General features: G+C 62.4%; 1 protein-coding gene across 2 annotated transcripts in view; it reads left to right on the top strand.

Annotated features, from left to right (window-relative positions):
• The first annotated feature begins 3,171 nt into the window (after positions 1 to 3,171).
• Positions 3,172 to 14,751, top strand: part of IMPDH1 (inosine monophosphate dehydrogenase 1) — an 86,212-nt gene continuing 74,632 nt past the window's right edge. The window contains exon 1 of one of the 2 annotated variants that reach the window (XM_039520255.1): positions 3,172 to 3,276. In XM_039520255.1, the coding sequence (XP_039376189.1) occupies positions 3,185 to 3,276 (92 nt within the window). In that variant the 5' untranslated portion in view covers positions 3,172 to 3,184. The remainder of the gene's footprint in view (positions 3,277 to 14,751) is intronic. The other variant, XM_039520256.1, reaches the window with a different exon arrangement.

Here is a 14,751-nt window from a genome sequence, read left to right as displayed (position 1 = left end):
TCGCCGCTCCCCACGGGTTCCAGGGGGACCCCTCGTGTGCCAGTCTTTGAGGTCACCCCCTCTCTGCCAGGGTCGAGCTGCAGACTCCTCCGCCCCTGGGCTCGCTCGCTGTGATCCCCCGGGGGACCCTGTTACTGCAAAGTCCTGCTCTCTGGCCACACTCTCCCAGGGGTGAATCGCCCCTTCGTTTTCCTGCTCCCCAGTCACTTACTGCAGGAAGCGCCGTCCACGAGTGCCGCCCGATCCCACCGCTGCCACCAGTTGTCACGGAGTGTGGGGGACCCAGGGCCTTCACCCCCGTGCTCCCTACGATTCACCAGGACTCTCAGCCATCCAGTAAAGCAGAAGGTTTATTTAGACGACAGGAACACAGTCCAACACCGGTCTTGCAGGCACAGATAACCAGATTCCCCGGTTAGGCCCATCTTGGGGGGCCTCACAGCCCCCCCCCGGGGATCAGAGCTCGGTCTCCTGACTCCCCTCTCTTCTCCAGCCCACCTTCTTCTCCCAGTCCTCTCCGGCCCCTCCTCTCTCCTCCGCCTCCTTCCTTTGTCTCCCCTGGCCAGAGGTGTCACCTCCCCTCCCCCAGGCCAGGCTCAACTCACCCTTTGAATTCCTGCATCTCACCTAAACCTCTGGCTCTCCCCTCCCCCGCACAGACAGTCTGTGCTTCCTACTTCTTCACAGGAGGGCACTTGGCTGACGGCCCCAGGAGACAGGGCGGCTCCATCTTTGCCGTTGGGCTGATTCCTCGTGGCAATAACGGCAGCGAAGGCGCTGGCAGAGCAGCCGCCCCGGGAGATGTGGGTGAGGGCAAAGCCATGAGCCCCGCCCATCCACAGCCCCAGAACGGCACATGCTGGAGCCACCGCCTGGGAGCCTCCCCCGACAGACTTCACCAGCCGGTCACTTGTCAGCCCACCGGGGTGGGAGCCGCGTGTCTGTGCCAGGGGTGGCACCACGGAGCCTGGGCCGCGGGGGCACTTGGCCACTACGGCACCTTAGCCAATAATCAGTGCGGCACATGGCGCTTGCCTGCTACCCGAGAGACTAGCCAGTGAACTGGTGCTGGCAAAGCGCCGACAGGTCCTGCTTGGAGCCGGTACCAAGCAGAGTGGCAGGGCTGGGTGTGGAGTACAGTATTCGGGATGGGAGTTAAGGGCCCGACCAGCCGGGGATGTCTGTGTCTGTCTGTCTGAACGAATCGCTCTGGCCTATTATTGTTCAGAGACCTCACCCAGGATCGGGCCCCTTCGTGCCGCATGCTGCCAGGAGAGACAGGCTGTGCCCAAATGTAAATGGAGAAAGGGTGGGAGGCCCGGACAGGGGCGGGGACTGGGCCAAGGCCACCCAGCAGGGCGGGGCCAGGACTCCTGCGTCCCCTCCCAGTGCCCTCCCGGCTGGGCCATGCTGCTCTCTAGCTAGTGTGTCCTGTTTGCTCCTGTGCCCTCCGTCATCACAGCATCTCCCGCAACGAGCAGCATCGTCACCCGTCCATTCTGCAGGCGGGGCACCACACCCCAGCTCCTCGCTGGTGTGAATCGGGGCCACCAGGGGCCCGGTTTGGGCTGGGGGGTAGCAGGGCAGAGCTCTGCAAACACCCTTCCCCATAGCTGGGAGGGCGGAGCTCCATGTGCACCCCAGCAGGGAGACCTCGCGGGTGGGTTGAGGCAATGGAATTGGTAGGTTTGATGGAGCCAAAACGTGTCACCAGAGGGCAGCTGCCACTCCCTGCTCTTGGCAGGCTCCGGGGCGGCACAGAAATCCAGTTCTGAATGAATGGGAGGCGCCTCCTCCAGGGAGGAGTGCGGAGGGCAGTTATGCCACGTGTGCTCTCACCCCAAGGGGATTAGCTCTGGGAAAGGCCTGGCCCACTGAGCGGTGCAGGCTGCAGGGGCTGAGTGTCAGGGCTCCTAGTTCTGTTCCCAGCTCTGGGAGGGGAGTGGGGTCTAGTGGTTAGAGCAGGGGGCTGGGGGCCAGGACTCCTGCATTCCAGTCCCATCTCTGGAAGGGCTGCAGGATCCAGGCGTTCAAGAAGTGGACAGGGGGTGTAAGGACTCCTGAGTTCTATTCCCAGCTCTCACTGACTTGCGGTGTGATTTTGGGCAACTCACATAACCTCTCTGTGCCTCAGTTTCCCCATATTTTAAAACGGAGCTAGGCCGTGTGGGTGGTGGGTGGGGCACCAGACTGCCACGTTGAGTTCTATTCCTGGCTCTGACACTGGCCTGTGGGAGAGACCGTAGCCGGTCACGTGCCATGCCCGTGACTCAGTTTCCCTCGCTGTCAGTGCAGGGTGAGAGGACGGATCCCCTGAGGGCTCCGAGGGGAACAGGCTCTACAGGGGCCAGCGTAACCCGCCGCCCAAGCGGGAGCCCCATCGGCGGGCAGCGCAGCAGGCTGTTGCGCTCCAGTGGGGAGCCCCTCCCTGGGCTCGGCCTGTGCCTCTGCCGCGCTGCTGGGGCAGGACCTCCGAGGCTTTCACGGGGATCGCCTGGGAAATAGACGGGGAGTCCCGGGGGTCTTTCAAATGCGTGAACTCGCCTCTGCCAAGCGCCCCCGCTCTCCCCCTCCGGCCCGCCCGTCTGCGGCCCCGTCCCCCGCTTTGCCCAGAGCTGGGGCTCAGCCCTCGCGTCTCTGCCTCCGGGCTCAGCGTGGGTGGAGACCGCCCGACCTGGGTGTGCAAAGCGGGGAGGGAGGAGGTGGCGATGGCGGAGTGTAAATCCCCTGGCTCCACGCGCCCTGGACACTCCCAGCTGCTTCCCGGACCTGCCGAGCAGCTGCTGCGGGGCGAAGAAGGAGCTGCCGGGCCGGGCCGGGCCATGTGCGCCGCTGGGGCCCGGGGCTCTCCCCGCCCTGTGCCCGGGGACTGAGGACTCGGCACCGGCCCAGACACCCCTCCTCCCCCCGCCAGGAGCTCCCGGGACGCGGAGCCCGGAGCCTGCTGCTTCCCAGGACCGTGCGCCCTGCGCGCCCCTGCTCGGTTCCCGTGCGCCCCTCCCCGCCAGGCTCCTGCCCGGTGCCCAGTCCCCGCCTGAGCGCTCCCGGGGCCATGGAGGGGCAGCAGCCGCAGCCCGGGAGCCCGTTCCCCGGCCGGGAGCCCCCGCACTACGATTACCGGCTGATCGTGGGGGACCTGCGGGAGCCCGCGCTGCCCGGGCAGCGGCTGCGGCGCCCGGGGACCATGAACGGCTGCGCCCCGCTGCATGCGGGACACGAGACGGCGGCACAGAGGTACAGCGCCCGCCTGCTACAGGCCGGCTACGAGCCGGAGAGGTGAGGGGAGCCGGCTCGGGACGGCGGGGAGGGGCCGGGCGGTGCAGACCGGGGCAGGAGCAGAGGCGCTCGGGGCTCTGTCCAGGGAGTCTGGGGGGCGGTTGGGAGGGGTCCCTGCAGCGGGGAGGGGCAGGGCGACCCTGCCCTGGGGGCGGGAGCTCCCTCTCCCCTATTAAAGTCAGAGGTCAGGTTTCCGGGGGGGGGGCAGGATTTCTGCTCTGTTAGCCCCTGCTCAGCCCTGTCCCCCAGGTGGCGGAGATCCCGTGGGGGGCGCAGTCTGAAGCAAGGAGGGGGCAGCTTGGGTCTGGGAGGCACCTGTTGCTGGAGAGGGGCAGCTGTGCCCTGGAAGGGGGAAGGGGAGCAGTGTCAGCTTGTGCCTGTCCTGGGAAGAGCAGTGGGGGCTGGGCTAGAGCCCTCGCCTGGCTCTGGGTGGGGGGGACCTCCTGCTGCCCCCCCCTGCCCTCTGGTGCCCCCTTGGCCAGGCCGGGGGAGCAGCCCTGGTTTGCTCCTGAGAGGAGGTTTCTGGGCCCCAGGGTACATGATCACTGCCAGGGAAGATTTAACTGCCCCAGCCCACCGTCCCTGCAGTGTGACCCTGGGGTCTCACCGAGAGACACTCCCCTAGTGCACCCCTGAAATGGGCCTTCACGCGTACCCCAGTATGAGCTGCTGGCTGCCCCGATGGCTTGGAACCCAAAGGGCCCTTTCCTGGCCCAGGGGCCCAGCACACCTGGTTGCAGCTGAGGCAAGAGGCAGACCCTGGGGGCTGACTCCTCAGGACTCCAGTAGGGCTGCTCAGACCCTTCTGAGATGGGCTTGTGGGTCCGGCTGGTAAAGGTAACGGCGCGGGTTTGCCGTGGTGTTGGGGTTACTCCCGCTGCACGTTCTGATGGAGACATTCGCTCCTGGCAAAATCAGGGCAGCCCTCCTTGGGTCTGGGTTCCCGGCGGGCGAACTGGTCAGTCTCGACAAGGAATTGGAAATGAGGCTTTGTCGTCCTGTGCGGTGTTTTCAGTGGGGTCTAGGGTGACCAGACAGCAAGTGTGAAAAATCGGGATGGGGGTGGGGGGTAATAGGAGCCTATATAAGAAAAAGACTCAGAAATCGGGATGGTCCCTATAAAATCGGGACATCTGGTCACCCTAGTGGGGTCCCACAGGGACCTGTTCTCAGCCCACTGCTAGTCAATATCGCAGCCATCTGGGAGAGCAAAGGAAGTCAGTGTGGGGAAAGCTGGCAGCTGGCACAGAGGTGATTGGAGCAGTGAACAGGGATGGAGAGGTCAGTTCCACCGAGCGCTCGGCCTCACTTGACCAATGCGCCTTTAATCCCGTTGGACGTAATTTACGGTCCTGCATCAAGGACCCACGGACACGGGTCAGGTTGTCAGGCGGGGGCTGTCGTTTGGAGGGCAGTAACTGACAAGGACTCGGGCTCTGATTGTTAAAGGTGCCTGTGCCTTGCTGTGCTCCACATTGAAATGCCAACTGGATTTAGGAGCCCAATCTCATTTTCAAACGGGATTTAGGAGCCAAAATCCCATTGACAGTGAAAGCGATTAGGCTCCAAAGTGCCTAAGCCCCTTTTACAAATGAGATGTAGGTTCCTAAATCAGTTAGGCACAGCAAGGCCCAAATACCTCTACAAGCCTGGGGCCTTTGAGGTCCTGGTGGGAGCCAAGTGCCACGGAAGCACAGGCCCGGTGCTGGCACCCAGCTCTGGACCAGTCCCCGGGAGGACCTGATGCCACGTGAGCTTGAGTTTGCTGGGGGGTGTGGTGGCTGAGACAGCACACAGGAGCAGCGACTAGCAAGCGAGGGTTCCCTGCACGGACGGTCAGCACCCCTGGGTAGCGTGTCCAGTTCTGGTGGCCGCTCCTCCGAAGGGAAGTTGGCCAGTTGGACAGGGTTCAGGACGCTCCAAGGTCTGGAAACCCTGCTTCCCAGAGAGGGACTTACAGCTCAATCTGTTTAGCTTAACAAAGAGAAGGGGAAGAGGTGACCTGATCGCACTCTATAAGTACCTACAGGAGGAAGAGATTTCCGTTGGCAAGGGATCTAATCTACCCCCGGCGGAACAAGCTGCAGTGGCTGGCAGGGGAGAGAGACAGGTCCAGGGAGAAATAAGGTCCACGCTTGTAACAAAAGCAACGTCCCTCAGGTCATTAACCAATGGGCCAGACTGCAAAGGGGCAGGTGGATTCAGGCGTCTCTTTCGAACAGGCACCTGGTGGGTGCGAGGTGGGACTCAGGGGTGGGTTCTCTGGTGATGCAGGAGGTCAGATGGGAATAGTCCCTCCTAGCTTTGGAGAGAGGAGCTGGGGCCGTGAGATCTTTTATTGCGCCAACTTCTGCGGGTGAGAGAGACGAGCTTCCGGGCCCCCCAGAGCTCCTGCAGCCTTCACATCCGTCCCTTGCAGCAGAGAAGCCGCCCCTGGCTCCAGCCTCAGTTTGTCCAGACAGGGCCCAGCCAGGCTTGTCCCTGGTCGCTAGAGTTCTGTGAAACGTTCTGAGCGCTGGCGCTCCTGGCCCGTCCCCTGGGAGGAAGGTTTTCCTAGGTTGGGTGTGAATATTCCTTTTCCTAACCCGACTGCAGCTTGTCTCCCAGGTCCCACCCTACGCGATTCCTCGTCATCCTTAGCGGGCCCCCGGCGTTAGCTGGCGCTTGGCCGAGCTAGCGGATGTGAACGCGTCGTACCTCCCCACAGTCAGTGCCTGCAGCCCACGGGGCCCGTCGGCTGCCTTCCCCCCTCCTGTAGTTCCCTGGGGCTGAGCCCAGGGGGGCTGGCGCTCCCCAGCCTGGCAGCGTCACGTGTGCCTGGGCCCAGCTGGTGAAACGCGGCCCAGGGCGAATTTGACCCTCTGTGACAGGAGAGTTTTACACACTTTGCCGGGGACACAGGCCCCGTCTTCCTGGTGCCGTTCCCCGAGCCATGCAGGGAGGGACACAGTCGTCCTGCCCCATGAGCTCTGGGCATGGGGCACAGTCACCCCATGAGCTCTGGGGGTGGGGCATGTCCCCCCCACTCCATCTGTGGGGCTCTGGGCATGGGGCACAGTCACCCCCAAGCTCTGGGGATGGGGCGTGTCCCCCCCACTCCATCTGTGGGGCTCTGGGCATGGGGCACAGTCACCCCCAAGCTCTGGGGATGGGGCGTGTCCCCCCTACTCCATCCGTGGGGTTCTGGGCATGGGGCACAGTCACCCCAGGCTCTGGGGATGGGGCACGTCCCCCCCACTCCATCCGTGGGGCTCTGGGGTGGGGCACAATCACCCCCAGGCTCTGGGGATGGGGCACGTCCCCCCCCCCATTCCATCCGTGGGGCTCTGGGCATGGGGCATGTCCCCCCCCACTCCATCCATGGGGCTCTGGGGGTGGGGCACAGTCATCCCCAGGCTCTGGGGTGGGGCACAATCCCTCTCATTCCATTCACCAGCTCTGAGGCTGGGGCACAGCCCCCCCTCTTCGCTCCCCAGCTCTGGGGCTGGACATTCCCCCCCCCCCCATGCACGTGGCCCAGAGTCACCTGGCTCAGCATTTGCTGCTCTGTCCCATGACAGGGACGATCTGATTGGCTGCTCACTCTCCCGACCCCCAGCTACCCTCCGCCTGGCCCTGCCTGGGGGCTGTTGTGCTCAGTCCTCGCTCAGGCGATGCTCCCGCTGCAGGCCTGGGACTGGCCTGCCATTCTGGGCCCGATCTCTCCTGCCTGGCACCTCGGGCAGGACCCGCTCCCCCACCCCACCCCCGCCCGGCCTGGCCGCGCTGGTGCGAAGGGCAGCGCACGGCAGGGATCAGCACCTGCAGCTCCCCGGTGTTTCATGCCCAGATCAGGCCTGTCCTGGGGTCTCTGTCCCCGGCCCCCAGGCTGCTGTGCCCGGCCCTGGCCCTGCTAAGCTGTAACCGCCCTGAGGCCTGCGGGACTGGCTCAGCAATGCTCCATTGATGTCAGCGCGGCTGTGCCATGCACGTGCCTGCGTCCCCGCAGGAGCTGGGCCCTGAGGGCTCCCCGCTGCAGTGCCCAGCTCCCCATCCAGTGCTAGGCCATTGCGGGTCCCTGCGGGGCCCACCGCTGCTCCCCAAAAGGCTTTATTCTCTGCAAGGCACTTCTGGAGAGCGGCTTTCAAATGACACTGCAGGGGAATGGGCTGTGGGAGGATGTTTCTTCATCTCACAAAACTCGGCGCGGTTGGCAGACCCTGCTCAGTGGAGGCTGGGGGTCAGGAGTGAGGAGCACTGGGAGAGCTGGGTTTGGGGGGAGCCTAGGCTTGGGAGATTACGTGGGACTGGGGGGCATTGGGGGGAGAGTCCAGGGCTGGAATAGCAAGGGCTGGATTGAGGCATTGGCAGAGCTGGGGGTTCTGGAGGACGGGAATCGCCAGGGGACCCGTGGGGCAGGCGGAGGTGTATTAATAGCTCTGAGTGGCGTGGCCTGCACCGGGTGCTGTTCCCACCGGCCCCAGGAATTCCCGGCTTTCCCAAAAAGCTGATACGCCAGTGGGGTTCTGGTTTGCAGTGCCGGCGTCTGGAGCCGGATCCTAGGCTCAGCCACATGCGAGCGGCTGCTGTGCGGGTCTCTGCCACGGCATAGTCCCAGCGAGCTGGGGGGTTATTTTTTGGTTTTTAAGCAAATTCTGCCGTCGTGCGCGCAGTGTCGGAGCTGCCGGGTCAGCCACCCACATGCCTGGGCTCTGGTTTCTCTCCTGCCTTCGGCCCCTTCCCTCTGTCTGTGCACTTGTGCCATGAAGCTGTGAGGAACTGGGGCTGGGATTTCGATGCTGCTAGAAATGAATTAAAGGCCTAGGCTAAGCAGCCAGGCTATTTTGATTTAATTTTTTTAAGCAGCATTTGCTGTTCTCCATCTGCTGCTGGCAAGCCAGGCCTGCCGCGACCTCGGGGCAAAGCATTTCCTGGGCAGTTAGTTAGCTGCATTTCTGCCTCAGTGTCCAGGGCTCTTATGCAATCACTTTGAAAAGCTTGATGCCAATTTGAAATGGCCACAGCAGAGCCAGAACCAGGGCCGCCCGGAGGGGGGGGGCAAGTGGGGCATTTGCCCCAGGCCCCGCGAGCCCCGGCCCAGCGGCGGTCCAGGTCTTTGGCCGGCATTTCAGTGGCGGGGGGCCCTTCAGTGCTGCCGAAAACGCAGAGCGACCGAAGGGCCCCCCCCCGCTGAAATGCCGCCGAAGACTCGGACCGCCACCGGCTGAGTACAAGCGCCATAGTTCCCCCACTTTGCTCCAGGCCCCCCGAATCCTCTGGGCCGCCCTGGCCAGAACTGGGCCCGGAGGGGCATCAGGGGCTTTGGGAGCCAAAGGATTTGGCCCCAGGAGGGTCGGTGGGAGGTGGGTTTGACTGGCAGGAATAACAACGCGGCAGGAGTACGTTCTGTTCGTATTTCGATTTCGAGTGCAAGTGCATCAAGTGCATTCCCCCCCGACCGCACCCCCGTGTCCTAGCCCGGGGCGGACCCCCGTCCGTGGGGTCCCAAAGGGGGGGGGAAGAGCCGGTTATTAACCCCTGACTGCGGGAATGGGACCCTCTCGCGGAAACCCTCAGCCCAGGGAAGTGTCTCTGGCAATTGGTTTATTGTTAAAATTCCAACCAAACCAGCCCCTGCTACCCGCCCACGGCAGCCCCCTGCCCTGTTCCCTTGGCCAGGCCGAGTGCGAATTCAATGAGATCGAAACGTTCCTGTGTTTTAAGTGGCCTTGGCTGAGTTTTAGTAGGGAGGGTGAAGTGTGGTTGTTGAGATGAGACGAAGGTCTCCCACGCTGTGGATACACACACACACACACACACACACACACACACACACACACACACACACACACACGCTGCCTGTTGCTTGCTGCGGGTTCCCGTGCTGTGGCAGGGCATGGCCTTGCCATGCAGATCTGCCGGTGTCCCCGTCCATTCGCTCGGCGTGGGATTATCGCTCAGGCAGGCTGGGCCGATGACACGATCACGCTAATCCCGGCTGCTCCCTTCACTGCTCCTCCTGCCCGGCTGCAGCAGCAGGGACAGACCCAGCGTCCTGCAGGTGGAGGCAGAAATTGCATGACGAGCGAGCGAGAGCAGGGAGGGGGCAGGGCCGTGGTAACTGGGCGCTGGCTTGGCAAACCCTCTGTCTCCATTACAGGACAAGCCCGTCCTGCACACCCCCCCCCCCAGCCTGCAGCCCCCCTCAGTCCTGCCTGTGGCCTCCGCGTGGGGATGGGCTGGGGAGACACATCCTCATCCCCCCGGCTTGGACACTTGCACCAGGCATCCCCCACTTCCCGTCCCTCTGGTGCTGCGGGTGGTTGAACTCCCCCTTCTCCCCCATCCCCCTGTCTCTCCCACTGCCCACCTCTCTCCCTCCCCCACACATAGTGGCCCTGATCCGGAGCAGGCAGAAATCCTTGTCCCCATGGGGGGCCGTGAGGGAACCCTGGGCACAGGGCTGCCAGCCGCTGTCCACCGGAGATCACCCTGTTCCAACTCACCCCTGGCTGGGTAGGGAGAGGGGGTCTGGGGGGGTCCCATCTGGCCCCCTTCTCACAGGCTCCAAGTCATGGATTCTGCTGGGGGTGCAGGGCTCCGGCTGCTGCTGTTTGCTGCCAGGCGGGTGGAGGGGCCGAGGGCCGGAGCAGCACCGGGAGAGTGACTAGCTGGGGCTGCAGCAGGGACCAGCCAGCCTCTCCGTCTCGAACCCGGCACCTCTGCCGCCAGCTGCCGTCACCACCCGGAGATGGCACCGGCCCTGCCTAAGCTCGGGGACCCAGGGTCAATCTGGAGTCACTCCCTGAGGCCAGTGGGGCTACTCCAGCTTGACACCAGTGTCCTGAGCTCTGAACCTGACCCACAGGCAGACTGGGACTCTGCTGCGAATCTGCCTCCATTGCTCCAGCCCCAGTCCCCTGCACTCCTCCGTCCCTGGCTCCCGTGGCTGGCGCAGGATGGGGTCTCTGCCAGGATGCACTGGTGCAGGCGAGTGCCCAGCGTGGTGGGTGGAGAGAGGCCACATGAACTTTATGTGCCCCAGCATGGAGGTGATGTCACACAGGGTCGTGTCACAGCTCACCTTCACATTGCTGCACGTAACACAATTCCTTCTGCACATGCGTGCGGAAAATCAGAGGGAACCCCGGTGGTGACAGGTGGGCACAGAGGCCGACCCCCTTCCCAGCCCCCTGGGCACGTCCGCCTGCTGAGCCAGGCCAGGGTGGCGAGGGGCATGGGTCTGCAGCCACCATGCCAGAGCAATTGGGTGTCTCCCTGGCATGCCCCGGGGGCCAGGCAGGCTCCGTGTCCCGCAGCGTGGTGGGAGTGGGGGCTGAGCAGACACTGGCCTGGCTGGCAAGGCTAGCACCCTGCAGCACATGGGCCCCACGGCTAGTGCCGGCTGGCGCTCTCCTCTCGTGGCCAGGTGGCTGCGGTGGCTGTATTTAAGCTCGGGTGGCTGAGGCCAACACTGGCTATTGGTTATTTCAGTTCCCGGGCCGATGCCCACGACCAGGGCATTGAATTCATCTCCCAGCATAGATTTTGGTCAGACTCTGTCAAGCCGTTTCCTGAAGCCCCAGTGCCACATCTGCCCCCCTGCCCCCCATTCTCCCAGCACACCCAGTAGGTGAACGCGGGCTGCCCACTGCATGGGGCCCTTTTAGCTATGAGCTGCTTTGTCTGTCTCTTTTCACCCAGAGCGTCTCCCGTCCCTTGGCTGGGGGTTGAAGCCAGACCGGCTGGGTGGGATTTCCAGCATCACTTCCAAGCAGACCCGCTCCACGTTCCCTTCCCTCGAGGCCCCCGCGGCCACCCCAGCACCCCGGAAGCTATTGCAGGGACTGGGCAGGTCTTGCCCTGGGGTTCCCTCGCTCGACCAATAGCTGTTGGCAGGGTCCTCACCCCAAGCCAGCCAGAGCTCCGGGGCATCCCGGGGACTGTGGGGAGACTGGGGGCGGAGCGGGGCAGGCAGGCAGAGCCGGTCCCGTGCTAAGAGCTGCAGGACACGGGGTGGGGACGGTACTAGAGATGGATGCCCGCTGCAGAGCTGGCTCATGGGCCCGGCGCGCTGGAAGCACCCAGGGGTTGAGCTTTGGCTTGGGCCCAGCAGTAGAAAATCCCAGTCCAGGATGTTGCTTTATTGGCCTGGGTCCTCCCTTCCGGTCAGCTCTGGGACTCTCGCTCCAGGTGGGAGCCCCGACCCACTGCCCACTGGGGGGCGCCAGAAACCTTCCCCCTCCCAGCACAGCGCCCCCTAGTGACCACCCAACGAAACCTGCAGCGCACTAGTGCCCCCTGGGGCTGAGCAACGGTCCAGCATGTAAGCGATGATTGACAAGTCCTGGGAACGCAGGAATGGCCAGACTGGGTCCGCCCCGAGCTCCAGCCAGCCCAGGGTCCATCTCCGCAGCATCCCCTGCCACACGCTTCAGGCCAGCCTGAGCCTGAGAAGGCGCCAGAATTTACCAATGTACATTGCCAAAGAGCCACAGTAATACATCCGCAGCCCCCATCAACTCTCCCACCCCCCCACCCCACTCCCAGCGCCTCCCGCCCACCAGCAGCCCCTCCGATCAGCGCCCTCCCCGCAATCAGCTGTTTCATGGCATGCAGGAGGCTCTGGGGGGAGAGGGAAGAGCGAGGGCATGGCAGGCTCAGGGGGGGTCGGGAAGGGGTGGAGTGGGGGAAGGGCCGGTGGCAGAGGCAGGGGCTGAGCAGTGAGCACCCCCAGCACATTGGAAAGTTGGCGCCCGTAGCTCCAGCCCCGGAGTCGGTGCCTGTACAAGGAGCCGCATATTAACCTCTGAAGAGCCGCATGTGGCTCCGGAGCCAGGTTGGTCACCCTGCTTCATAGTGATCAGGGCCTGGTAAAACTCTCCTGTGGAGAGAGATTGAAAAGCCTGAGACTGTTGCCTCAGGGAGGAGAGAAATGCCGGGCCCTGGTAAAAGGCTGCCTGGTCTAGGGAATGGAGCTTCTGTCCTCCCATCTCAGCACAAGAACAAGGGGACAGGTGATGGAATTCAAAGGTGGGAAATTCACAGCCGCTGAAACCGAAGACTTTTCACACCACATGCAATTAGCCTGTGGAACTCATTGCCACAGGAACCATTGAGGCCAAGAATTGAGTATGATTCAAAGGGGGATGGGGCATTTATTTGGATGCCAAGAATAGCCAGAGTTAGCCTAGTCGGTGCTAACAACAGAGAGACAAGGTGGGGGAAGGAATATCTTTCATTGGGCCAACATCTGGTGGTGAGAGAGACGAGCTTTCCAGCTACACAGAGCTTGTCTGCAGGCCTGGGAAATGAACTCTACACTACAGCCCTCTCTAGGTATAGCGACATCGCTCAGGAGTCGGAAAGCTGCACCCCTGAGGGACAGAGTCACACCGACCTAACCCCTGTGTAGACAGCGCTAGGTCACCGGGAGAGCTTCTCCTGTCAACACAGCTACCGCCTCTCGGGCAGGTGGATTAACGAGGCCGATGGGAGAGGCTCTCGGTGTAGGAGCATCTTCACTAGCAGTACAACAGCACAGCTGCACGGGTGTAGCGCTGTGTGTGAAGACAAGCCCTTGGGGCACTGGCTGAGGTACCCTGCATGTTGTGGTAGGCATGGGTAGGATACCTGGATCTCGAGAGGTGTGTTGTGGGGGGTGTTAATCAGGTTTTGCATCAGGGTCTGGTGCCTGCCACTCCGCGTTGGTGTGTTCTGGTCTGTAGGGAGCCTGCTTCTGATGCTGAGCTTGGAGGGGCTGGGGGGTGCTTGAAGGCCAGAAGAGGGGGTCCACGGAGTCCCTGGACGATGCTCTGGAATTGCTCCCCACAAAGCCAGGCAGGACTTTGGGGAGCCTCCTCTCCCTTGGAGCAGCCTGTCTGCAGGGCAAGAAGCTCACACGGCTTCACCTCCTGGGTCTCTCCTTGGAGCATTCAGCATCCTCTGCCCCTCCGTGCGCTTCCCACAGCGAGTCCACCCAGGCGGGGTCCTGGGGAAGCCACAGGGTCCTGCCCCCCCACTGCGCAGTCAGACGTGACTCTCAGCCAGCCAGTAACACAGAGGTTTATTCGATGACAGGAACAGGGTCTAAAACAGAGCTTGTAGGTACAGAGAATGGGACCCCTCAGCCGGGTCCATTCTGGGGGGCAGTGAGCCAGACCCCCATGTCTGCACTTCACTCCTCGTCCCCAGCCAGCCCCAGACTGACGCCCCCTCCAGCCCCTCCTCCTCTGCTCCGTTCCTTCCCCGGGCCAGGAGGTCACCTGATCTCTTTGTCTCCAACACCTTCAGTTGGCACCTTGCAGAGGGGGGCCCAGGCCATCAGTTGCTAGGAGACAGTGTCAGGCATTTAGGTGCACTGGCCCCTTGCTCTGCAGCAATCACACCCCCATCCCCCCACCTAGATATTAAGAACTGCAGAGGGGACACTGAGGCACCAACACCGTATTCAGAGCAAACATTAAGAACAGTCCCAGTTCGTCACAGGAGGTTCAGGAAAGATTTCTCTCAGGATGGGGTCCCCATTGGGTATGGGTGGTAGGTGTTTGACGGTGCCCCATCTGAGTTCCAGCGTGGGGTGTAGGTGACAACTAGGGGTGTGCGGTCGGGGGTGATGAGGTTATTTCTGTATTGAAGCAGGTTCTGTCGGGGTATGTGGCTGGCCCGTTCCATGATGTGATCTGCTCCTCTGGGGCAGCGTCTTTGTTTGGTGAAGGCGGTTCTGAGTGTGTTACGCTGTGTACCCCGGACGTTCTCCTCGGAGCATGTTCTGGGGTATCTGAGGGCCTGGCTGCAGAGCACAGATCTCTCGGGGAGCTTGGGGTGGTTTCGGGGTCTGTGAGGGTAGGTGGGGCGATCCGTGGGTTTCTTGTATGTACTTGTCTGTCGGGTTCCATTGCTGAGCCTCCTCCCTGCCTTTCCCTGCAGGCCTGGGAGGTGTTAACCCCTCGAGCGGGCCCTCGAGAGCAGGGTCTGTTCACAGCTTGTCTCTAGCAGCGCCGGAGGAAGAGCTCTGTGGAGCTCGACAGCTCGGCTCGCTCCCCAATAGAAGTGGGTCCCTGGAGCCGCCAGGGCTGTGACATCCCTGCAAACAACAGTGTGGCGTGCGAAGTGCGATTGGACTGTGCTGACCCCAAATCACAACCAGCAGGGCAAACACAGCACAGCAGGGGCAGGCTTGGGTTTTTTAGGCCAAACCAACCACCAACCAGACAAAAAAAACCAAAAAGGTCTCACCACCGGCCCAACACACAAGTCACACAAGCAACAGCAATTCTCCTCTCCCCCAGTCCCACCACCAGTGCACCACCACTGGGATATAATGGTTATAAAAAAAAAAACACCCCAAAAAAAAAAAAAAAGAATCCCAAAGGAAGGACCCCCCCCCCCAGACCCAGGTCCATATACATCAGATCTTACATCACAAATCACATTGTTGCCAATCCTTTAGAATCTAAAATCTAAAGGTTTTAAAACAAAAAAAAAGGAAGAGGT

Source organism: Mauremys reevesii, linkage group 1, assembly GCF_016161935.1.
Source record: "Mauremys reevesii isolate NIE-2019 linkage group 1, ASM1616193v1, whole genome shotgun sequence".
Taxonomy (NCBI): Eukaryota; Metazoa; Chordata; order Testudines; family Geoemydidae; genus Mauremys; species Mauremys reevesii.
This window is presented reverse-complemented; position numbering and strand designations above follow the sequence as displayed.